Source organism: Gigantopelta aegis, chromosome 10 (genome assembly GCF_016097555.1).
Source record: "Gigantopelta aegis isolate Gae_Host chromosome 10, Gae_host_genome, whole genome shotgun sequence".
Lineage (NCBI taxonomy): Eukaryota > Metazoa > Mollusca > Gastropoda > Neomphalida > Peltospiridae > Gigantopelta > Gigantopelta aegis.
Genome location: NC_054708.1, coordinates 75438032 through 75465496, shown reverse-complemented (window position 1 = coordinate 75465496; position 27465 = coordinate 75438032). Strand labels below are relative to the sequence as shown.

Below are 27465 nucleotides of genomic sequence, written 5' to 3'. Positions count from 1 at the left end.
TTCCCGTGAACTCAGCTGCTTTTGCAAGCTCCAAGTTTTTAACTGCAAAAACACTTTTTATTCTCTTATTGGTGGATTTTTGGTAAACAAATTGTTATTGTCATTTGTGATTTGTGAATTCATCATTATTAGCATAACCAGTGGCGTAACGGGAACATTTGTTTCTTGGGGGCGTTTTGTTAAAATATGGAATTATGCATTAGTTTTACCCATTTTTCACCCAATTTGAAAATAAACATATATTGATGCATGTACCTTACAGCTTGCTTTAAATTAAAAAAAGAAACCCGATGGAAATTTATGGGGAAGTACGTCTACATCACTCCCCTGAAAACGTCACTGAGAAGTAGCGGAAGTACAACAAACTATTTTTTCAATGCGGCGGTACGTAGTCGTGCACTGGCTAGTTATGCAAATCAACATCCGGTCTTGAAATGCAAAACTGATTGATTGATTGATTGATTTTTCATAATTTGCGTGATTTAAAGGAGGGTAATAAATAAAATACCACACTCGTTTTCGCTAGATATCATTTTTACGAAACGAGTGAACTTCCCAAACGTATATCTGACCTCACTTTCGTTCGGTCAGATACGTTTGGGAAGTTCACTCGTTTCGTAAAAATGATATCTAGCGAAACTCGTATAGTATTCTATATTAACTGTTGACAATTAAAAGTATTTTCATAACCGTACAGGGCAAGCCAATTATCGCGAGCCATTTTTCAAGAACCAGATTTATGTACGATTATTTTATCTGCTATTTATCTCGTGATCCTGTTATATTTTAATTCCATAATGCCGTAAAACCCATCTCAGAGTTCCTAAATTTTACTCATTCTATCCTAAACCCTCCATTCACCCTGTGATGTTTTATTTCCAGCAAGCCATAATTTTGGTTAGCAGGACATATTTTTATTGGCCTGCCAAGGGTGTAGGTAGAAAGGGGGGGGCAGTCCCATCCATTTTTTTTTACTGGTTATTGATATTGACGTTTTAAGTACCGAGTATGTAACATCCTTGAAACTGATGCAAAAGAATATTTCAAAGCCTCTAGATTCCAAAACTTTCTTGGGGGTCATGCCCCGGACTCCCTAATGTCTTGCGCCTTCCATGCTAATTTGTTTTGAGAATTCATCTGTCCCCCCAAAAAAAACCAAACACCCCTAAATCCTAGTTACAGCCCTACCTGCTATTTTGAAAACATAACATCAGGCCATATTTTACTTCCTATTATGAAGTACAAACCATATGCTATGGGTGGCAGGGTGTGTGGATAATGTGAGCTCACTGGACTCACCTATCAATTGAACCCTTCATCCAGTAAACCATCGGAAAGAAGCATATTGTTTCCAAGAAGCTCGTATCAGGCCTGTAAATGAAACAAACCATGCCAGGATTAAAAGTCGTACTGTGAGAAGAATCTTTCTGTTTAGTTACTTATCGAATCTAATAGCAAACACTGGCGTAGGAAGCGGTGGGGGGTGGGGGGGCACAAGGGGGGGGGGCATGTGCTCCCCCATTTTGTAACAGCAGCGATGGTTTTTATGTCTTTATACATGTATTTATATATATATGTGTATGTGAACTGAGAGAAAACTGTTTCTGGTTAGTTACATACAGAATTCCTAACAACAGTAGAAGAGAAGAGAAGATTTTTCAACTTGGTTATTTGTGGAATTGGAACAATACTGTTTCAGGTTAGTTATGTAATCTCTAACAACAGTAGAATTGAACTGACAGTTACTTTTGGAACCTCAGATAACAATAGTATTGAACATACTACTGAACTGAGAGAAGACTGTTTCTGTTAGTTACTTATGGAATCTCTAACAACAGTCATATTGGGTTGAGAGAGGACTGTTTCTGATTATTACTAACAGAATCTCTAACAACAGTCATATTGGGTTGAGAGAGGACTGTTTCTGATTATTACAAACAGAATCTCTAACAACAGTAGTATTGGGTTTAGAGAAGACTGTGTCTGTCAGTTACTTACAGAATCTCTAACAGTAGTATTGGGTTGAGAGAAGACACTTTCTGATAATTTCTTATGGAATCTCACACAACACTACTTTTGGGTTGAGAGAGGACTGTGTCTGTTAGTTACTTACGGAATCTCTAACAATAGTAATATTGGGTTGAGAGAAGACTGTGGTCTGGCGTGAGACCTCAGAGGAACTATGAAGTTGTACAAAGCACTGCTAGCGAAGTCGGCCGTTACAAGTATTGCTCGATTCGGCCAGTTGTACTCCTTAATTGTCCTATACTCACAATGCACACATGACTGAAACAACACACAAAAAAATAAAAAAAATAAAAAATACATACCACACAGATTCAACAGTGACATCATTAAATGAACAATAGAAATAATTGAAACAAAGTCTGGATGAACTGTTCTACATTTCAGTATTATTTAAACTGCAGTCTCTAGAATATGTTTATAATTTAACCATTTTCTTCAGACAAAATCAAAATTAAAGTTTGTTATTGTTTAATGAAACCACTAGAACACATTGATTTTAAGTTTATCATTTGCTGTTGGGTGTTAAACATAATATACATAACACACAGTTCCAATACACATTTACAAATATTTATTAATTGAGACAGAATTAAGAAGTGTCAGTAAAGTTGACAACATTAACAGAGTTAAAGCTCGTCAAATACCAAAACTGTTCACGAGTTTCATAAAAATAGTATGACAGGCAAGCTCATTTAGTATTTTATTTATTACAAACCAACTGCAAACAAGCCGCAACGCAGATGTAAGCACGTTATTTTTTTTTACAAACTAGGTCAGTAAGTGATCTACATCACACTGGCCAATATTACACTAGTTAGATATTGAGTGATTGTTATGACATGAGCAATATCGTACACTGGTGTGTAATAAAAACACTTAATTGTCACCAGATAACATATGAAAATGTTCAGTTATGGAACACAAGACAAATGCTCAGAACTACAATCCACATGACTAGATGTAAAATGATTATTATTTCAAGCAAAAAAAACCCCAAGGTTTAGATACAACTATTATACAAGGTTGTAAGAATTCAAAGTACCTATATTGATAAAACTTTAATCTTCAAGATTTTAGTAACATCTCCAGAGTTTAACTACATAAAGTTAATGTCTTCAGACTAAAAACACTTGAGGCTAGACTATTAAAAGTTTAACAGACAGGAGCTAGAGATCTTAAAACGTTGAGACAGTCTGTATATGTATATGTATATGTCTTACAAACATCACTAAAAGATACAAAGTGTAAGTGGACAACATTAATAAAGTAAGTATATTCTGTACAGAAGTTTATTTGGCTGCAGTTGTATTAGAGTAATTGAGACAGTTTAAATATTATTACTCAGATACCAAAGTGCAAAAGGACAACATTAATAAAGTCTTTATACAGTACTGAAATCTGTATGTCTCCAGTCTAAAGTGTCTGTATATACTTACAAAGACCACTGTGAGATACAAAGTGCAAGAGGACAACACTAATAAAGTATGTATACTGTACTGAACTCCGTATGACTTCGGTTGTACCTGCGCTAGTTGCAGACAACACAACGGCCTCTTCTCGCGCATTAAGTGACATAGTGTCGGACTCGTTCCTACGTACGGAGTCACTGGTGGGAAACCCCGCACGTAACTACAAATGAAAAACACAAACAGTGTCAGCCAGTATTGAGGGGTATTTCGACTGACACAGAACAATCATTTGATCACTCCGATAATAGCAATGGTTAGATGTTTTGTCAAGTTATCATTTTTCACATATTAAAAATAAAACATTTCTGATCCTATATTAGGATGTACACAGAATCTCATATCAAATCTTATATTTTAAGATTAAAATCTCTCTTACCATATTTTAAGATTTATAAATGATTTTTAAAATCACATATTAAGTTTTATATGTGATCTCTTATCATACTGTCAGATTCAAACATGATCTGTTGTCACATTTTAAGATAAAAACATTTCCTATCGCATTTTAAGATTCAAACAATAATACCTTGTTAAATGTCAACATTCAAACATGATTGATAATTTCCAATTTAAATACTGGATATACCTTTTCATTATTGTTGTTATTGGAAGTGGATTTTAAGATACAAGCAATGATCTTATGCTGATCATGTCAAGATTCAACCATGATACAATGAAATAATTTGCTATTTTATAAACCAATGATCGCTTGCTAAAGGTCAAGATTCAAACTATGATGTCTTGCTAAATGTTAACATTCAGTTATGATGAAGATATCTTTCTAATTTTAAAAAGCCTGACTTGAGTTTTTATAGTCATTGTTATTGCTGGCAGATTTTACGATTCAAACAATGATCACTTGGTAAATGTCATGATTCAGACATGACAGATGAATGAATGAATGAAAGAATGAATGTTTAACAATACTCCAGCATGAAAAAATCAAGGTAAATTAAAAACTGAAGTGATGAACAGCATCAATAGAAAAATTCAAGTTAAATTAAAACACAATTTTAAAAATTCATCCAAATATATCTTTTCTAGTTTCCTTCAGGAAGGAAGGAAGAAAAGGTTTTATTTAACGATGCACTCAACACATTTTATTTACGGCTATATGGCGTCAGACATATGGTTAAGGACCGTTAAGGACCACACAGATATTGAGGGAGGAAACCCGCTGTCGCCACTTCATGGGCTACTCTTTCCGATTAGCAGCAAGGGATCTTTTATATGCACCATCCCACAGACAGGGTAGTACATACCACAGTCTTTGATATGCCAGTCATGGTGCACTGGCTGGAACGAGAAATAGCCCAATGGGCCCACCATAGGGGATCAATCCTTCTGAGTTTCCTTCAGATGATTGCACTGTGGCATACCATCATGACAGATAATTTTTCCGATCTAAAACCTAGGACCTGATTCACAAAGCTCTCTTAGGCTCTCTTAAGTAAAATCGCATCATCCTTGCGAGTCTTTTATCACTGCACAGCGAAATTGCAAAGTTGCGAGAGTCAACTGAATTAGGGTCCTAAAATCTACTTTGAGTTTTCATTATTATTACTATTGCAGGATGATTTTAAGATACAAACAATAATCTCTTGCCAAAAGTGATGACTCAGCCATGATATGAATATTAAAAAAACCTGCCACCTACTCCAAGTTATCTTCATCGTTGTTATTGCTGGCAGCATCATCTTCATCAGACTCTGAGTCTGACGTGATGATGCTGATCTGGACGTTGTCGGTATCGAGGAAGGCAGGAACGGGGGCAATACTCGGCCGTTTCTGTAGACTCAAAGGATTCAGTCCCTTTGGAAGAGCCAGGTGGCGCCGCTTGCTTCCTTCACGGTGCAGCGAGTTCGTCCTTGTCATGTCCGGAGAAGACTGTGCTTGCTGAAGCTCAAATGCAACATTTCCTATAATTATGTGAAAAGAATGGAATAATGGTTTAATAACACCCCAGCACATTTTAAACCATAGATCATATAACACAAGGATGTGAAATCTATTTCACAATGATGTGAAACCTATATCAAAATAAAATCTCCAATGATCATGAAAAAGCAAAAAAAACTCCATACCAAACATAAAGGTCTTTTCTTTAGCATTTTAGATCAAATCCTTACTACTTTGTCAATACTATTTCCTTAAAAAATTGAAAACTCACATCCTAATAACATAATCAATGTATTTACTATACCACACTGACTGCTTTTAGTCTTACCTGACCCAAAACCTCTTAAAATGGTATAGATACACAGACTGTTTCATTTCAACCAGTCGGCAGGATGTCTATAGACTTGTGATGTCACAGCAAACAAATGGAATATTTATTGAACACAAAGTTATTTAGACATTTGGTGCAGACACAGAGACAAAAAGGAAAGGATCATTTCGAACACCTCAGAACATTCAAACAACATCCTAGCACATTTTAAAACTGACTATTTGGTGTCTAACTCAAAAATATCTCAACACTGAGTCAAGGGTTGAAAAAGTCATCACATAAGCTACTCCTATCAACAACATGGCATCTTTTATCAGCACCATCCAACAGAGAGGACAGTAGATAACATAGCCTTTGTTACTTCATTTGTGGAACACTGGCTGAAACATTCATTTTATTTCCACTTATTTCTGTGCTTATATCCAATTAATATCCAAGCACACCATCCTGGGCACACACCTCAGCTATCTGGGCTGTCTGTCCAGGACAGAGGGGTTACTTGTCAGTTGTTATTGGTTAGTGAGAGAGAAGAGGGTGTAGTGGTCTTACACCTACCCACTGAGTCGTTAAAACTTGCTTTAGGTGGGAGCCGGTACCGGGTTGCGAACCCAGTACCTAGCAGCCTTATGGCTGGTGGCTGGAACAAGAAATAGTCCAATCAGTCCACAATGATAATGCATCAAGCAAACACTTTACCAGTAAGCTACATCCTGCTCCAACACACAACCAAAACGTACCAACACTGGCAATGACACTGGCCACGCGAGACGCCTGCTCAGCTGCTATAGGGATCCGTTTGTTGTCCGTCTTGTCCTCCTGGTTGGGGTGAGCAAGGATGAATGCAGAGTTCTCCTCCTTGGTGATGTTCATGTAGTAACAGGTGTCTGACGGCTTCATGATGTGACGTGGGCCAGGGTTCAGCTGAATCGTAGCACCAGGCAAATCTTTCCTAACACCGACTAAACTCACTCCATACCTGGAAATAGGGATAAACCACATTAAATTTTGTATTATATTATAGACTGGCTTGTTAAAATAATAAAGTTAAAGTCTATTAAAATTTTGTGTTATATTTAATATATTATAGACTTACTTGTTAAAATAATAAAGTTAAAGTCTGTTAAAATTTTGTGTTATATTTAATATACATGTATTATAGACTGACTTGTTAAAATAATAAAGTTAAAGTCTGTTAAAACTTTTGTGTTATAATTAATGTATTATAGACTGACTTGTTAAAATAATAGAGTTAAAGTCTGTTAAAATTTGTGTGTTATATTTAATATATTATAGACTGACTTGTTAAAATAATAAAGTTAAAATCAATTAAAATGTTTGTGTTATATTTAAAATATTATAGACTGACTTGTTAAAATAATAAAGTTAAAGTCAATTAAACTTTTGTGTTGTATTTAATATATTATAGACTGACTTGTTAAACTAATAAAGTTAAAATCGGTTAAAACTTTTGTGTTGTATTTAATATATTATAGACTGACTGTTTTCTTTTGTTCATATATTCCAGTGAAGCTAAAAGAAGTAACAGACAATCCTCAGATGAATGAAATGAACATACTTTCTGTGGGCGTGAAAGGAGGCGTAAGTAAAACTCTTCCCTCGGTATTCTCCAAAGAATTTGCTTTCCCCCAGCTGAATGTGGTAGATTTCATTTCCCGAACACCGGCCATACAGTTTCTGCCAGTCTTCTGAGGACGTCTGACCCTCCCTGAAACATATATCAAACATGTAGTCACAAACATCAAACATGTAGTCACAAACATCAAACCTTTAGTCACAAAAATCAAAAGTAGTCACAAACATCAAACATGTAGTCACAAACACGAAAACATGTAGTCACAAATATACAAACATGTAGTCACAAACATACAAACATTTAGTCACATAAATCAAACATGTAGCCACAAACATCAAACATGTAGTCACAAACACGAAAATATGTAGTCACAAACATAAAACATGTAGTCACAAAATATACAAACATTTAGTCACAAACATCAAACGTAGTCACAAACATCAAACATGTAGTCACAAACATCAAACATGTCACAAACATCAAACATGTCACAAACATCAAACATGCAGTCACAAACATACAAAAAATAGATGTTTGTTTTGTTTAACGACATCACTAGAGCACATTGATTTATTAATTATTGGATGTCAAACATATGGTAATTCTGACTAGTAGACATCAGAGATAACTTGCTACACTTTTCCTAATGCAGAAAGAGATCTTTTATATGCACTTTCCCACAGACAGAAAAACATGTACCACAACCGTTGACCAGTTGTGGTACACTGGTTGGAATGAGAAAAAACAAATCAGTTGAAAGGATCCATAGAGGTGGTTCGATCCTGTGCCGCAAGCATCTCAAGCGAGCACTCAACCGACTGAGCTAAATCCCGCCCTACACAAACATACAAAGTCAAAGAAAAGGAATGATTGTTTAACAACACCCCGGCACATTGTTCAATAAGCATGCAGCTATTACTGGTATTACACGTGTCAAACAGATGACAAGTGGGGACACTGTTAGGTATGAGATCTTTTAAGAGTGATCATGAATATTCATATGCAAAAGAGGATGGACATACTGAATCTGAAGCCATGTTTCATGATTTATTAAAAAAAAAAATTCCCAAGTTTTTCCAAACTGTTTTACTCTCTGAGATTCAATTCTTCTTTTTTGTTAAACCTGAAATTGTAAAATTATTGTATGTAGAATACACTGACTTTATAAGGAGTGGAATCTTTATAAATGTAAATCTATTAATTTATAGACATTTATTTATGATGTATAAACACTAGTTCTGTCTGGTTCTTGGTTAGGCATTTGGCTGTATTGGTTTATGTGGGTAGTAAGGAAATGTTTAAATATTTGCTACATAACAAACTAATGCTATATAAACATTGAATGAATGAATGAATGAATGAATGAATGAATGAATGAATGAATGAATGAATGAATGAATGAATGAATGAATGTTTAAAGACATTCCAGTACAAAAATACAAATTGACTGTTGGATGTCAATGAAAAGTATATGAATATGATTGTTATGACATCATATAGATGTTTCTTTAAAAAAAACACCAAGGTATATCCAGCCACCACTTATGCTAACACAAAAAACATCTTAGCAGAAAATCAACATTTTTACAGATCATATAAATGACATATAATTTACTTCTGGTTAATAGTTTTTTTCATGTTTGGGGGTGTTTTTGTGGTCAAATCAATAGCTGGCTATATATTACTCTATAGCTGAATGAAACAGGAAATGCTTGCTTTGTTTTCCTTGCCAAATGGTTAACTTTCGAGCTAGAACACTAACAAAAGCACCGTGTGCTTGACCAGACAAGCTCTGATTGTAATTCAATACATAATCAATTGCTTTTAATTATGGAACTGCACTAATGGCTGACAGCAGTGTGTACACCATACTGTTGCTATAGACATCACTGGCACAATAGTATGATGACAGGAAATTAACATTTTTGCTGGTCGCATACAAGATGTTTTATTTACTTCCGTTCAGGTTTTTTTTTTTTTTTTTTTGCAGCCCGATCAATAGCAGATCATCACTCTGTGACCGAATTACATAATTAATACAACTCATATTTGTAATTGAATTTTTTCACCAAATCTGTGAAATAAGATATGTTCAGGAAATGATAATCACAGATAAGGTAAACCTCTACCGGATACATTTCTATACCAGTTTACTGTCAACAAAGAATATAGTTAAATTTATCCTGCAGCCACTGTAAGTATGGACTGATTATAGTCATAGAATAAAGCAAAGTCATAAACTGTTGCCACAGCACAATAGCACATGTTATGTGACCTACATTGTATAAACTTCACTGGACTCATGAACTTTGGACTAGATTTTCATTACTTTATTTATTAATATAGTCAATTTCTGTAAATTATATGAAAATATTGCTTGGTGTTGCTGTGACCAAAAGAAAACAAAAATATTTATTTATAAATTAAGAGTTTATAAGAACTAGTTATTGATGTAAGAAATTTAACATCATGATGTCACAATTTGATATTAGGAATCTTGTTTGACATCATACTGCAAAAGGCTTACCGTTTTTGTGTAGACTGATCATACTTTAATTTATGTATGAAAAAAAAGAAAGTCTACCAACCAAAACCGGGAGTGTGTGTGTGTGTATGTGTGTGTGTGTGTGTGTGTGTGTGTGTGTGTGTGTGTGTGTCTTAGAGTTAGCAAGGCATAATGCCTTTAATGTTTTGTTTTTATTTTAGTTTTATATTATTACTTATATTAATTTTTAATTTTAATTCAGTTTAGTTTTATATTTATTATTAACTTGTAGTGTTATATTTTCTGTTTTGACAGAGCTCTTCTAAACATCACAAAGATGTAACTGTTGGTATATTATGTAATCATCATTCTGTTAGTACTCAATACACTATCAACAACCTCATTAGCCAAAACTAGTATTACATATGGTTTCCATGCATACAGTCACCCGCAAACTTGTCAACGGCTAATGACCAGCAAACACTTTTATGTAGTTTTATCAGATAACAAATTACGTAAACGTTGTTGGACAGCAGCATATACTAACTGGGGAAGGATGTAGCCCAGCGGTGAAGCCCTCGCCTGATGTCTGTCGGTGTAGAATCGATCCCCGTCGGTGGCTCATTGGGCTATTTCTTATCCCAGTCAGTACACAACGACTGATATGTCAAAGGCTGTGGTATGTGTATTTGTGTCTGTGAGATCCCTTGCTACTAATGGAAAAAAAATGTAGCAGATTTCCTATCTAAGACTCTATGGCAGAATTACCAAATATTTGACATTCAGTAGTCGATGACAAATAAATCAATGTGCTCTAGTGGTGTCATTAAACAAAAAATGTAACACATAGTAACCAAAATTTTAATAACAAAAGTAATTTTGACAGGCCTATGATAGCATGCTCCTATGAATTACCATCATGGCATGCTCCTATGAAATACCATGATGGTATGCTCCCACGAATCACCATGATGGTATGCTCCCACGAATCACCATGATGGTATGCTCCCACGAATTAACATGATGGCATGCTCCTATGAAATACCATGATGGCATGCTCCTATGAATCACCATTATGGCATGCTCCTACAAATCACCATGATGGTATGCTCCCATGAATTAACATGATGGCATGCTCCTATGAAATACCATGATGGCATGCTCCTATGAATCACCATTATGGCATGCTCCTACAAATCACCATGATGGTATGTTCCCAGGAATCACCATGATGGTATGCTCCTACGAATCACCATGATGGTATGCTCCCATGTATCACCATGATGGCATGCTCCTATGAATCACCATGATGGTATACTCCCACGAATCACCATGGTGGTATGCTCCCATCAATTACCATGATGGTATGCTCCTATGAATCATCATGATGGTATGCTCCCACAAATCACCATGATAGTATGCTCCTACGAATCACCATGGTGGTATGTTCCCACGAATTACCATGGTGGTATGTTCCCATGAATTACCATGATGGTATGTTCCCTTGAATCACCATGATCGTATGCTCCCATGAATTACCATGATGTATTCTCCCATGAATTACCATGATGGTATTATCCCATGGATTACCATAATGGTATGCTCCCATGAATCACCATCATGGTATGCTCCCAAGAATTACCATGATGGTATGCTCCCATGAATTACCATGATGTATGGTCCCATGAATTACCATGATGGTATGTTCCCATGAATTACCATGATGGTATGCTCCCATGAATCACCATGATGGTATGCTCCCATGAATCACCATGATGGTATGCTCCCATGAATCACCATGATGGTATTCTCCCATGAATTACCATGATGGTATGCTCCCACGAATCACCATGATGGTATGCTCCCATGAATCACCATGATGGTATGCTCCTACGAATCACCATGATGGTATGCTCCCACGAATCACCATGATGGTATGCTCCTACGAATCACCATGATGGTATGTTCCCATGAATTACCATGATGGTATGCTCCCATGATGGTATGCTCCCATGAATCACCATGATGGTATTCTCCCATGAATTATCATGATGGTATGGTCCCATGAATTACCATGATGTATGGTCCCATGAATTACCATGATGGTATGCTCCCATGAATTACCATGATGTATGGTCCCATGAATTATCATGATGGTATGCTCCCATGAATTACCATGTTGTATGGTCCCATGAATTACCATGATGGTATGCTCCCATGAATCACTATGATGGTATTCTCCCATGAATTACCATGATGGTATGCTCCCATGAATTACCATGATGGTATGCTCCCATGAATCACCATGATGGTATGCTCCTACGAATCACCATGATGGTATGCTCCCACGAATCACCATGATGGTATGCTCCTACGAATCACCATGATGGTATGTTCCCATGAATTACCATGATGGTATGCTCCCATGATGGTATGCTCCCATGAATCACCATGATGGTATTCTCCCATGAATTATCATGATGGTATGGTCCCATGAATTACCATGATGTATGGTCCCATGAATTACCATGATGGTATGCTCCCATGAATTACCATGATGTATGGTCCCATGAATTATCATGATGGTATGCTCCCATGAATTACCATGTTGTATGGTCCCATGAATTACCATGATGGTATGCTCCCATGAATCACTATGATGGTATTCTCCCATGAATTACCATGATGGTATGCTCCCATGAATTACCATGATGTATGGTCCCATGAATTACCATGATGGTATGCTCCCATGAATTACCATGATGTATGCTCCCATGAAATACCATGATGGTATGCTCCCATGAATTACCATGATGGTATGCTCCCATGAATTACCATGATGGTATGCTCCCATGAATTATCATGATGGTATGCTCCCATGAATTACTGTAGCATTATACCAAAGATTTATCCAGGTTGTTTTGGCAGGGTCCCATGTCTGATGGGATTTGGAAAATTATTACAAAATTGGGATGTTTTTAAGGTCATTGAATTGTTAAGATAATTTACACACAATAGACACAGGCCTAATTACAGAAATATTTACACATCACGTTGGGAAATGTTTCAATACCACATGATTTTGGGATAGGGATCATGTCCAGTACTACAGAATGCCTGGATAAATCTCGGTATACCAAATAACATCTGGCTGGGTCTAAATTCAAAGTGCGCCTGCCTTTTGACAGCACAGCTGATAACTGTCTGCCATTAAAACTGACAGCATTTGTTGTCAATTTTTTTTTATCTGAGTAGTAAATGTATGTGGTTTTATTTTATCCAGTACCACGCAAGTCCTGTTGTGCTTGAATGGTGTACCTGTAACCTAAGTAATACACTTTTTACTGACATTTGGTGAGCAGACTAGCACACTATGTCTGTGTCTGTCCAGGAAGCCATGTCTGAATCATTATTAGATGTAAGCAGATAATTAAATTTAGCTGAAAAGGAGTAATACTCACTGTCCTCTGGAGGTGTGAAGGAGAAGAGTGACAAACGTGGAAGCGCCTGGACAGAGACAGTTGTTGGCAAGAAGGGCGTACTTGAACTCGTCTTCACACACAACGTGATCTGAAAAATAACAATACAGATGGTGGTAAATGAACTAGTTTTCACACACAATGCGATCTGAAAATTAACAACACAGACAGTGGTAAATGAACTAGTCTTCACAAACAACGTGATCTGAAATATTAACAATACAGACAGTGGTAAATGAACTGGTCTTCACAAACAACGTGATCTGAAATATTAACAATACAGACAGTGGTAAATGAACTGGTCTTCACAAACAACGTGATCTGAAATATTAACAATACAGACAGTGGTAAATGAACTGGTCTTCACAAACAACGTGATCTGAAATATTAACAATACAGACAGTGGTAAATGAACTGGTCTTCACAAACAATGTGATCTGAAATATTAACAATACAGATGGTGGTACATGTAAATGAACTAAAATACAGAGTATGGTAAATGAACTCGTTTTCACACACAACTTGATCTGAAAAATTAACAATACAGACAGTGGTAACTGAACTCGTCTTCACACACAACGTGATCTGAAATATTGACAATACAGACAGTGGTAAATGAACTCGTCTTCACACACAACGTGATCTGAAATATTGACAATACAGACAGTGGTAAATGAACTCGTCTTCACACACACCGTGATCTGAAATATTGACAATACAGACAGTGGTAAATGAACTGGTCTTTACACACAACATGATCTAAAAAATTAACAACACAGACAGTAGTAAATGAACTCGTCTTCACACACAACGTGACCTGAAATATTGACAATACAGACAGTGGTAAATGAACTGGTCTTTACACACAACATGATCTAAAAAATTAACAACACAGACAGTGGTAAATGAACTCGTCTTCACACACAACATGATCTGAAATATTAACAATACAGAGTTGTAAACACTTGCAAAATATAGTCAAGGGTAAACACATTTGGTAATCAAATCTGCAAGTTACAGTTGTCTGTAAGAGTCAAATATTAAAAAATCCCCATATCCAGAACATCCATGACCTTGAACATGCTCTGGATCAGGAATGGAATGCCATTACAGTTTCTGAGATCAATGGTCTCAGAAGCATGAGACAATGTTGTACTGCTGTCATCAATGCTGCTGGTGCACACACACATTATTGATACTGTCTCAATATTTTGGTAGATATACCCGTCCGTTACATCAGTTGTTTGTGTCATACGGTTCTCCCCATCTCCTCCATACACGACATTATACCATTCACAAATTGAACACAAAACCAGGATTCATCCATGAATAATGTCTGATCCTATTGTCTGCGAAGCCAATGTTGATGTATTCGGGCCATTCTCAAATATTCCTGAATGTGCTGCACATAACTGAGCAGCATGGAGACAGTTATGGACAGTTTGTGCATGAACTCTAGTGCCTTAGGTCTGTTGCATAGTGCGGGCTAACTGAGGTGCACTTTCAAATGTGTGACGTCGAGATGACGTCACCAAATATCGATCTTCCCTTGGAGTCATTGATCATGGTCTACGAGAACATGGTCAGTCTTGCACCTGCCCAGTTTGATGTACGTGTTGTTGGAGATGTGATATGGTATTGTCATGAACATGAAAGTACTGTGCAACGTCATGTATGTGTTGTCCACTGTTAAGCTTTCCCATTGCTTCGTAACATTGGTTTTCGTTTAAGCCTGGACGGCGACCCATGTTAAAGGGACATTCCTGAGTTTGCAGCATTGTAAGATGTTTTCAACTAATAAAATATTTCTATGATTAAACATACATATTAAATATATTTTCTTATTTAAAATATCAGTGTCTGTATATTCAATGTGTTTCTAGTCGTCTTAATATTTGTAATAATTTCATACGTACGGGGGAAAAAAAGGAAATTAAATGAAATTTAACCTAGTACAAATATTAAAACGATCAGAAACATGTTTAATATACAGCCACTAATATTTTATGCAGAAAAATATATTTGATATATAATTACAATCGTTAAAAAGTCTTTGTTAGTCTATAACATCTTAAAAATTGCAGCAAACTCTGGAATGTCCCTTTAACATGAGAAATTCTTTGTATAGTTTTTGGATACTGTCAGTCCACTGCATGGAAATGATGTTTCCATCCATCCATAATGTGCATGCAACTGCGCTATCATGAGCACAAAGCATTTGAACGTGCAGTACGCATTGAGGCTTGCGATATGACAAATAACATTCTTTTCATTATACACAGCGGGAGGTAGTATGCTACCAACATACTAGCAAGTTTGATCACATTATGGTATGTAATTTTGATGTTCTAATCATAAACCAAAAATTGCTCAAGCTTTTTGGTTAAGTATATGTTTACCCATTAGGCTATTTCTCTGGTATATCAAAGGCTATGGTATGTGCTGTCCTGTTTGTGGGATGGTGCATATAAAAGATCCCTTGCTATTACTAATGGAATATTGTAGCGGGTTTCCTCTCTGTCTAAATGTCAAAATCACCAATGTTGGACATTCAATAGCAGATTATTAATAAATCAATGTGCTCTAGTGGTGTCGTTAAACAAAAAACTTTTCTTTTTTTTATCGTCCTTAAACATGTCTGTTTGCACATGCAGGGCCCAATTTCACAAAACATAATAAGCCTAGTTTTGCATGTAAACATAAATCTACGACTAAACCATAATTCGTATTACTATTATAGTTCAACAAATATAGTTAGAAGAACACATATTTCATTTTCATTTGTCTTTAAAATATTCCAACTTCAGTAATGATGTAATTTTCTGCATGAAATTGATGCCAAACATGTGCAAATGCACAATCGGTATAACTGCTTGTAGCAGATGTAAACTAATGATGTTTAGTGAAATAGGTCACAGAAGAACAACATGAAAAGATCATATAAACATGTGGGTACCTGCATATTTCACATGGAATTTATTTTCTGGTCGGAATATTTGAACATAAAGGGGACAGTTTGGAGCAAAATCTTTTACTGCCCAGGCCCTCATGATTGTGTGCTGATCCTGAAATAAACAAACATCAGTCATTAAAATTTTTTAATAATACAACAAAGAAATATAACACAGAGACAAAGACATTTTTAAAAACTAAAACCTAATTTCTTAACTAAATATACCGATTGGGAGAAATAATTGGGATCACACCAACACTAACAGTAAATAGTGACTGCAGTTCTTCATATCTGAGGAGCACGGTTGTGCTTGCACCCCCTAAGCACACCTTAATTTTATCTCAGAAGCATTTTTTATTACATACCCATTAATCTTACAACAGTAATAAAGACAATTCTGACGATGCAATAAAATATCTTTTATTGAACATATGTGTAATATAACATTTTGCATGATTAATATATAATACGTGTTCACTCAACAATGTCATGTCCTCATCCAGGAATGACGTCAGGTTCCTAGCCAAGACACTCAAGATTCTGTCAATTCCATAAAGATCAACCTACTTTCCAGACGAAGTAAGTTGTGTTATTTAATGAAACTTTTGCTAATCATAATATAGAAAGGTGGTATGTAATAAATACAGAACCACATACCAGTTGTTTTTCAGTTTTATTTATTGCACTCATTTATAGTGCACAAGATCTATACCAATCGACCGCTACACGATCTTGTGGTATAATATTCTTGCACACTATAAACTCATGCAATAAACATCTGGTATGTGGATGTCTATTTATTGTTCATCTAAAAATATCGTAACAGCTCGCCTCTCACTGGTTTTTTAATAAAACCTGCTAATTAAGCCCACCTGACATTAGTATTTGAATATCACTGCACTTATTCAATGATTGTTCAATGTGCGCTATTCAAAACTTATTTTTGTCAATATGTGCAAGCTTTACTCAAGGTTTTTCCAACTGAATGCAAATCACTTTAAATGCCTACAGCTTGTGAGCAAAGTGATTTATCCCTCGCCTGAAATTTTGAAATATAAAGAAATGGGCTGCAACCAATACCCTCATCCATAGTGTCAGGAAGTAAACGACACTAAACTTGGTCTACAATACCAAGTAGACCCTTATTTCTTTCTCTCAGTATACATGTAGTTGTTTCTGTATATATCTAGTCGTATGAATTGTTTTCTGAGTGTGTAATATACAGTCATGCAGACCTCATTATAACAACCTCCTTTGTCCTATGGTCACAGTTCTGCTATTACATTGTATAACATCATTGTCATGCTTGCCACTGTAATGATTGTCACAAGCTGTTAATGCCATTTTAGTCATATAAATAATGTTCTGCTTATATTGCAACAACATATCCAAAACAAATAACAGATCATCCATACATCATGTAAAAAAAGTGTTTGTTTTCTTAATTTAGTAAAATATTGGGTCATTTTAGATTATAATAAACAATTTCTGAAAAGCAGTATAATCAAAGACGTTGCAGTATGCCATTCATGAATCAAATACATGTTGTACTAATATAAAAATTTAAAAAAAAATGCATTTACTGTTATTCACTTTTTAAAAAGAATGTCATTCATTGTTAACTTTGTCCTCTAAATAATTCCAAGTCAAGAACTGAATGAATAACTGATAATTACTGTTATTCACTTTTTAAAAAGAATGTCATTCATTGTCAACTTTGTCCTCCACATAATTCCAAGTCAAGAACTGAATGAATAACTGATAATTGTATAAGTACACTACAGTAATCATGACCAAGAAAGTGTTAATTTTTGTAGCCAATTATAAACATTGTTTTATATATTTCAACTTATTTTCGTGCTTATATCCAATTAAGGTTCAAGCACTCTGTCCTGGACACACACCTCAGCTATCTGGACTGTGTGTCCAGCACAGTAGGTTAGTTGTTAGTTGGTTAGTGGTTAGTGAGAGAGAAGAAGGTGTAGTGGCCTTACACCTACCCACTGAGCCATTAAGTACTTGCTCTGGGTGGGAGCCGGTTCCCGGATGCAAACCCTGTACCTACCAGCCTGTAGTCCGATGGCTTAACCACTGCGCCACCGAGGCGAGTACTATATTTTAGTACTTTTAGTTGGGAGGGTGGGAGTGGGGGTGGGTGAAGGACAATTTTAAACTGATTGTATGGTGAATCAAATACAATTTTCTTCAATGATCATGCTATATCAGAACACGTCCCTCTAAAGAACAATGAACCCAATTACTGAAGAAAAATACAGTAGCTCATTAGACGGTGTTTCCGGTGGTGTGACGACAGGTTCATTATATCTCATAATGGGAGTCATGACACACCAGGTTAAACACCACCCAGGTTGAGCCATGCATGTACATCAGCGCTCATAACCAGTGTCCTTATTTTAAAATGTAGTCATTTGTGAAAGGTACATCACTGTTAGTGATTTTTTAATAGGATGCCACCCAGTGTAGGAGAGTTCATCTGCAGTGCATTGTGTTACAGGAATGAATGTCCTCTGTGAAGTTAATGAATAATTTCTCATTAGGGTGTATACCACCAAATCAAATCCCACAGATGACAATAGTAACATATGTGGCTACAACTGCTACATGTAACATTTCAACCAACATATACACCATGGATATAAATACTACCATAGGCCACCTTTAAATAAATCAAACAAAATTAGGGTTGTGGTGCTAGTTTCAGGCAAAATGGGAAGCATCTTTAATTGAGCTCATTATTCTACACAAAAATTGTCATCTAGGTTTTTAGTAGGACACGACACATGCAGTTGGTACATTGACACTATAGTTCAAATGATGAAACTAAATTCATGACAACGAGTACTGTCACATCTATCACAATGGCATGACTGGTAGTTTTAACTGTGCTATTAAAAGTTATTAGGTGCTCTTCGACTTTTGTCCAGTGAGATGCTATTTGGTATACTGCTATATACTGCTGGCATTACAACCAGTGCTCCATGACTGATTTATCAAAGGTCGGCATATGTGTTGTCATGTCAGTTAATAAGTTTTTATGACATACCCCACGTGAGCTGTTAAAAGTAGCCTATGTATGTAATGGTAACAGGTTTTATTTTTTCTCTCACTCTCTATATCAAGTATCACATTTATTATATTATAGACACTTAATAGCCACTGATGAAAAATGTGCTGGGGTGTTATTAAACATATCTTTCAGTTAGTGATTCCTTGAAATAAATCAGTGCATATCAGACTACAATTACTATTAATAACACATTTAATACCCATCTAATGCACTTAGATTTGCTAGAGAAGTTAAAAATGAAAACGGAAATAGAAATAACAAATGAATAACTGAATACCACACCTATTTGCATCAAAGGAAAGGGATATTTGTTTAACAATACTTCAGCACATTTTACACTTCTACTATTTGGTATTTAACATATGATTATTATGACATAAGATTGTGAGCTAGAGTGGGGGGTGAGAGAGAAGATAAGAGAGAGAGAGAGAGAGAGAGAGAGAGAGAGAGAGAGAGAGAGAGAGAGAGAGAGAGAGAGAGAGAGAGAGAGAGAGAGAGAGAGAGAGAGACAGACAGAGACAGAGAGATATGCTATCTTGACATGGGCTACATATCTATCAAAAAGCAGAAAGGGTTCTCGTATATGAACTTTCCCATAGACCAGTTGTGAGGTACTGGTTGGGATTGGAAAATAAACCTGAGTCAACTGAGGGTGATCAATCCTACAACCTACTGCACTCCATGTGTGTAATTCTCTACCACTAAGCTACACCTTGTTTCTTTTAATCAAAGTGTACAATATATAGTCCTTCAAATGTCACCTACATGTACATGTGTTTTAAATAATGTATACCAGGAGTGTAATACTGAAGTTATTCAATATTACTAGAACAATATCCATTTAATGTTCCAGATAATTTCTAAAGGTTAACAACAATTTTCAAGACACTTATGGTGAATGCTGATAAAACACTTATCAGAAATACAATACACGTAAGTTGTAATAAACTACACTAAGATGAAGCATATTTTCCATAAATCAATTTGACTGACAGCTTCTAGTCCATAAACGCATTGCCACTCAAAGTTTTATTCATGTAATTTTATCACAGTCCTTGCATTAAATGGATCTGAATTGCAAAATCTTTAGTTTTTACGATAAAGGTATCTCAAAGGACATTTTACGAATTTAATCAATATTGACTGATGTTGGGTTTTTCTCTGCTCTTGATCTTTACAGAGTGTAACAGCATGTGTATTGGATTTCTATACACTCAGGTCACCAAGGAAACAGCACACAGTGTTGTATCACTAGAACATGGTTACAAATGTCTTCATCAAGTTATCAACAAATCATTGATAGTCCTCTTAACTTTCTTTACAAATACATTTGAAAACAACAGCATTGAGAACCCTAGTCTTACAATACAGAAAAGACAAATTGAAATGTCATTTAGGAGTGACTGGTAATGTTTGTTTTTTAACCTAACCTTTATAAGGATTGGACATATATATGATGCACACTTGATCTCACTCGGGTGTGCTAAAACATTCATTCATTCATTCATTTTCTGATGCACAATTGTTCTTGTCCATGTGGGATGGTGCATATAAAAGATCCCTTGCTACTAATCAAAAAAAAGTAACCCATAGCAGCAGGTTTCCTCTTTCATTATCTGTGTGGTCCTCAACCATGTGACCGGCCTCGGTGGCATTGTGGTTAGGCCATCGGTCTACATGCTGGTAGGTACTGGGTTCGGATCCCAGTCGAGGCATGGGATTTTTAATCCAGATACCGACTCCAAACCCTGAGTGAGTGCTCCGCAAGGCTCAGTGGGTAGATGAAAACCACTTGCACCGACCAGTGATCCATAACTGGTTCAACAAAGGCCATGGTTTGTGCTATCCTGCCTGTGGGAAGCGCAAATAAAAGATCCCTTGCTGCTAATCGGAAAGAGTAGCCCATGAAGTGGTGACAGCGGGTTTCCTCTCAAAATCTGTGTGGTCCTTAACCATATGTCTGATGCCATAAAACCGTAAATAAAATGTGTTGAGTGTGTCGTTAAATAAACATTTTTTTTTAAAAATAAAACAAACTTGTGTGGTGTGTGTGTGTGTATGTGTGTGTGTTGTGTGTGTGTATGTGTGTTGTGTGTGTGTTGTGTGTGTGTGTGTATGTGTTTGTGTTGTGTGTGCATGTGTGTAAGTTGTGTGTTGTGTGTTTATGTGTGTTGTGTTGTGAATATTGTGTTGTGTGTGTGTTATGTGTGTGTGTTATGTGTGTGTGTGCATGTATGCATGTGTGTGTATGTTGTGTGTGTATGTTGTGTGTGTGTGTGTGTGTGTATGTTGTGTGTGTGTATGTGTCTTGACACCACATAACCTTTAATATGTGTTGAGTGTCATTAAATCAAAAATTTCTTTTTTTCTTTTTCCATTTAACCTTTTGATTACTGTACTTTTTTAATTTATCCTTTTATATTATTGTACATACTGTTTATCTGGATTTGGCTTAGCTTCAGGTGAGTGCTTTAACTGCGCCGATTTCACCAGAGTTCTATCAAAGACAAGGTTGCACTAACTTACCAGCCTTAATGGACGCAGCACTTGAATAGCAGTGCTTCATTTGATAACACAATACACCTTCGTGTCCAAGCTATCTAAGAGAATTACTTTGTTTTCCTTTAGCGAGTTTACAGAGAAATCAATTTCTCCTAATTAACACTGCAATGACCATATGTCTTATACAAACATCTTCTGTTGTTGCTTCGTACAAGTCAGTGGGTTTCTTCACATAGTGAAGCAGACAACATGGAACAATTGTAACTTCAGCGGGGGCAGGGTTTATCTCAGCTGGTAGAGAGCTTGGCTGAGGTGCACAGGTCATAAGATCGAATCTCCTTGGTGGACCCATTCTCCGATTTATGTTTTTTTTCCTCCATCTCAAATAGTGTCCCATGTCTAGTATATCAAAAAGCCATGGTATGTGCTGTTCTGACTGTAAAACTGGATATAAAAGATTCCTTGCTGCTAATGGAAAAAGGTAGCAAGCTTCCTTTGAAGACTTTTTGTCAAACGGATGGACAGATGGATGGACAGACAGACATACGGACAGATGGATGGACGGATGGATGGATGGATAGATGCATTGATGGATACATGGATGGATGTACACAATAATACATACTTTAAAATTTGTAATGCTATATGCCAAATTCTGATGTGGCTAGACTAGCAAAGCAAAGGCTGATATGATAGTGAATAGTACAAGACAAGCACTTGTGGCATAGCAGTTAATAGGTACTTGGTTCACTCTCAACTACTGCCTACAGAGTGAAATTTAATTACTCATTTAAGCAGTGAAGGCATACATACAGGTAAATTGGACAGAAAAACTGACATAAAAAAAGTCTCTAAAGCCTGGTTTTCACATGATCCATAATACATCACCAATCAATGCAGACTGATATAGACTGGTACAGCTCAAAGGATAATACTATGGGATCACAGTTACAAAAAAGAAAGAAAACAGTTTGTTTTATTTAATGATGCCACTAGGGCACATTGATTTTTTATCTTATCATTGGCTATTGGACATCAAACATATGGTCATTCTGACACTGTTTTTTTAGAGGAAACTGCTGTTGCCACATAGGCTACTCACTCAGGGTTTGGAGTTGGTATATGGATTAAAACATCCCATGCCTCGACTGGGATCCGAACCCAGTACCTACCAGCCTGTAGACCGATGGCCTAACCACGACACCACCAAGGCAGGTCACAGTTACAGTGATATGTGACAAACAAGCTACAGATCGGTGATGGATCGGGGAAGCTGAAGCATGTTCATCTTTTCAGATGTCTCACCAAGTATCTCCATCGATTAGTCTGTGTACATCACAGATTTTACTGTAACCAGGTCTAAGTTCAGCCAGCCGTTTATCACTAATGCTTGCCAGACTGGTTTTTATGCCACACATTAAACTGAATGATCATTTCAGGAACATGCCCAAATGTTTAGTGAGAAATGGCTGGCTGGACGTACATGTAGGCCTGGCTTAAAAACAACCCCATATTTCTAGCAATCTTGGTAATGCATGCTTCCTGATACCAGCTTTTACCGAGAGCGAATTATGATGGTTTGCTGTCAAGATGTTTCACTCACTTATCTCTCACTGACCACTAACAATTAACTATCATTCTCTGTCCTAGACAGATAGGTTGGATAACCAAAACAACACTCGTGAGTCTCAGATGAATATAAACATGGAAATAGAAGATCACAAAAGTCCCTAAAGCGGAAAGATATTTCTTGTTGGTGGGTTAGACATTAAGCCATTAGTTTTAAGGTGCATAGAATCTGTGATTGCTGAAACTATGAGTACATTTTAACAGCTCACTGGGGATATGTAAGACAATTCTACCAGCTTTTCTGTCATTGACGACAACTAATATAAATTCCAAGGGCTAACACTGCACCAGGTCTGATTATATTGATTGTTATGCTTTTCAGATTAACTCATGTTAACATTTTAAATAGTCAGAAAAATTTGAATATAAAGCAGTTTTATTTACTTAAATTATTTAGCTTTCCATTCCTCCTATTACATGAATTTTCTCCAAAATTAACTATATTAAAAAAAAAATATATATATATCTTATAGTGCTCTAGTCATTTTTCTAACAAGTGTACAACCAGTTTGGCTTGTCATCTCTTGTAATACAACAGTCCAAACAGCTGGCCTATGTGCCCAGGACAGCATGCTTCAACTTTAATTAAATATAAGCACACTAATATAATAAAAAATGAAATTAAATGAAAAATTCGAGAAGTATTTGTTGAATCACCGAGTACACACAGAAATTGTTTTTGTGTTTTGTCTTGCATGAAGGAAGTTAATATCTGAACATCAATCAAGCCCTTAAAATGCTTGAGGCTAGGATGCTGAACACAGACTTATCCAATATTTCAACTGTCACTAAAAATCAGTTTTTTAAATGGCTGTTGGCTCATTTGCATTTAGTCTAATAACTTACAGCTGCTGTTCTATCTTGGTAGTTTCTGGCCGACAGAATAAAACAGGCAAGAGCATCCTGCATTCTGAAAACAAAAAAAAGAGAAGAATTCTGTGAAATTAAATGTCTCAAGTGTTGCTGATAGTTGCATTGCATCCATAGATGATAATCTTTGTGCATGTTATAAAAAAATGAATTACAAAAAATTAAATTCAGTTAGTCTCAGACTGAAATTTCCACCACCCCACTTATACTTTTCCTATCCTACATGACTGCGCATTATAATAAGAGTTTTATACTCTTTCAGGCAAAAAACTAAGTTTAGACAGAAATACTATGCAATATGTTTTAAGTATTTTAAACAGAAACATAAAGGGCACTACAATTATGTATTGGAGTATAGAAGTAAATATGTATAGAAATAAATATTTGTTTTGTTTAACTACATAACTAGAGCACATCGCTTAATTAATCGTTGGCTATTGGATGTCAAACATTTGGTAATTCTGACACGTAGTCACCAGAGGAAATGTTTGACGTCCAATAGCCAATCATTAATAAAATCAATGTGCTCTAGTGGTGGCTTTAAAGCAAAGAACTTTTAACTTTAAGACAAACCTGCATCGTGCCAAATCAGAATACTTTAAGGCGGACCCCTGAACATAGATCACTCGCTGTGCCCACAGTGGAACCTGCAGCAACATCTTCATGTTAGAGTCCAGCTCACATGGCGACAGCAGAACCACAAAGTAATCCTATAAAACAATGTCATTAATTTAATATAGTCTTCGCATATATAGCACTGCAAAACGTACTTGTTTGCTTGTCAAATGAGAGCAAAAATCTGACGGTTGATAACAAAATATTTTTAAAATAAAAGACAGATGGACAGAGTAGCAAACAGAGAGACAGACAATAAAGAGACAGAGAGACAGATAGAGGAGACACAGAGACAGATAGAAAGAGGTAAAAATAATCCTAAAGGAAAGTCATTAATTTAATATAATCTTTGCATATATAGGGTTGCAGAAAATACTTGTTCACTTGTCAAATGAGAGCAAAAAATTCTGACAGCAGAGTTAAAAAATATGACCTTCAGTCTGACTGGCAACCTGCTTTTTCAAATTGGTAATTTTTATTTATCCTCTATCATTCCTGTTTCACTCATTTTAAATTAATTTCTCTAGAGAACAAACACTGCAATAAAATGGAAATTTCAATATATTTAGTGTCAATTAATGATCGTTATACAGCAATTCTATATTGCCCTGTAGGGTTATGGACTAGAAGTTCTGACAGAGTAGTGCTTTTTTGCTGTGTATACTGTGAACAAAATATTGTTAAAATGAAAGACAAATATAGCCACAGTGACAAACAGAGAGACAGACAAAGGGACAGTTAAAGGAGACACAGAGACAGACAGAGACAGGTACAGGGACAAATACAAACACAGAGACCAAAAGACAAATAAAGACCGATTTGACATGCTCAACAGATGAAAAGACAGACAGACAGACAGAGAAACAAAAACACAGACTTAAACAGAGAGGGCCGAATTTACGGAGCCTGTTTTTCTTAAAATGTAAATGTATATAGTTACATATGTTTAAGACATAAACAGGCTTTGTAAATTCGGCCTTGAGACATTTGTTATATGCAGACACATATCCATCCACACATGCACACAATCGCAAAGGTTATATACCTGTGACATAGGGTGTGTGTGATTATACCTGTAACATAGGGTGCGCGTGGTTATACCTGTAACATAGGGTGTGCGTGGTTATACCTGTAACATAGGGTGTGTGTGGTTATACCTGTAACATAGGGTGTGCGTGGTTATACCTGTAACATAGGGTGTGCGTGGTTATACCTGTAACATAGGGTGTGCGTAGAATTCATTGAGGAAGTCGAGGAATGTCTCTGACTGCAGCGTGGTAGTACACACCACCACATGGCGCTCCGTCTGGGCTCGGTGGCTGCTGTACGACCCACCCATCTTCTGTCGCTCCAGCCATGTGTACGCCAGCTGTTCAAACTGAAAAACAAATGGTAAAAAAATATGCTATTTGTCCTTCCAACCAAATGTTCAAAAACTGAAAAACAATTGACAAAAATATGTATTTATCTGTCATTCCAGCTTTGAGTAAGCCAACTGCTCAAACTGAAAAACACTTAGTCAAAATATGTGTTATTTGTCAATTGAACCATGTATGTGACAACTGCTCAACTGAAAAACAATTGGTCAAAATATGTTATTGGTCTTTCCAACCATATATATGATAACTGCTTAAACTAAAAAATAATTTGTCAAAATATGTTATTTGACCTTCAAACCATATATGTGATAATGGCTTCCACTGAAAAACAATTGGTCAAAATGTGTTATTTGAACTTCCAACCATGTATATGAAAACTACTTAAACTGAAAACCAACTGGACAAAATATGTCTTATTTGCTTCTTTTGTACTAGTCCCATGAGATAGGACCTTAGAAATGACTGTCTTCCAATATTTAGGACTGTGAATGTCAACTCAAACCTCAGCGATTTAAGATGGAAATAGATCATACAGTATTTATTTAATTTTTCAACAGTCATGGAATTATGATGCTGGAGTATCAAACATCATTCATTCATCCATCGATTCATTATTTATTCATTCATTCACTTGCTCACCCACACATTTATCTAACCATTCATCTATCAGTCCATCCATCATTCATTCTAACTTTGATTTCTGTGCTTAATAATAATTACAGTTCATGTATGCAGTCTTGGCCACATATCTCAGTTAAATCAACCATCCTACCATCTAGGCAGAGATTCGAACCCATAGCCTTTAGGATGTTGCTTGCATGACTGCTAGACCATGTATTTGTATCACTGAGTTTTAAGCCTTATAAATCAGATCAAAATCAATTTATATGGAATTGATAAAACAAAAGTTGATTTTCAATACAAGTGTTGATGAAATGATATTGATTGGTGTCTTCGGAAATCTCTAGTAATTTAAATGGATAATTTGGAAGAATTTACAATAAACAAAAGGGACGCTGTTTATCTAAATAACTGAAAATAGAACATATTTTGTGAAGTGAAATACTGAATAACAAGATATACTTGCATGCAATGTTTGATGATTTTATATGAATTGATAAGTAAGATTATATGGCCTGGAAAA

The 27465-nt window shown here is 36.0% G+C and overlaps 1 protein-coding gene across 3 annotated transcripts in view; it reads right to left on the bottom strand.

Moving 5' to 3' along the window:
- Positions 1–27465, bottom strand: part of LOC121384263 (potassium channel subfamily T member 2-like) — a 169527-nt gene that overhangs the window by 42361 nt on the left and 99701 nt on the right. For 2 of the 3 annotated variants that reach the window (XM_041514577.1, XM_041514579.1), the window contains exons 10-20: positions 26156–26320; positions 24901–25037; positions 24304–24367; positions 16242–16350; positions 13268–13376; positions 7304–7453; positions 6465–6703; positions 5155–5416; positions 3531–3657; positions 2114–2286; positions 1300–1371 (exon numbers count right to left, since the gene is read on the bottom strand). In XM_041514577.1, the coding sequence (XP_041370511.1) occupies positions 1300–1371; positions 2114–2286; positions 3531–3657; positions 5155–5416; positions 6465–6703; positions 7304–7453; positions 13268–13376; positions 16242–16350; positions 24304–24367; positions 24901–25037; positions 26156–26320 (1607 nt within the window). The remainder of the gene's footprint in view (positions 1–1299; positions 1372–2113; positions 2287–3530; positions 3658–5154; positions 5417–6464; positions 6704–7303; positions 7454–13267; positions 13377–16241; positions 16351–24303; positions 24368–24900; positions 25038–26155; positions 26321–27465) is intronic. The other variant, XM_041514578.1, reaches the window with a different exon arrangement.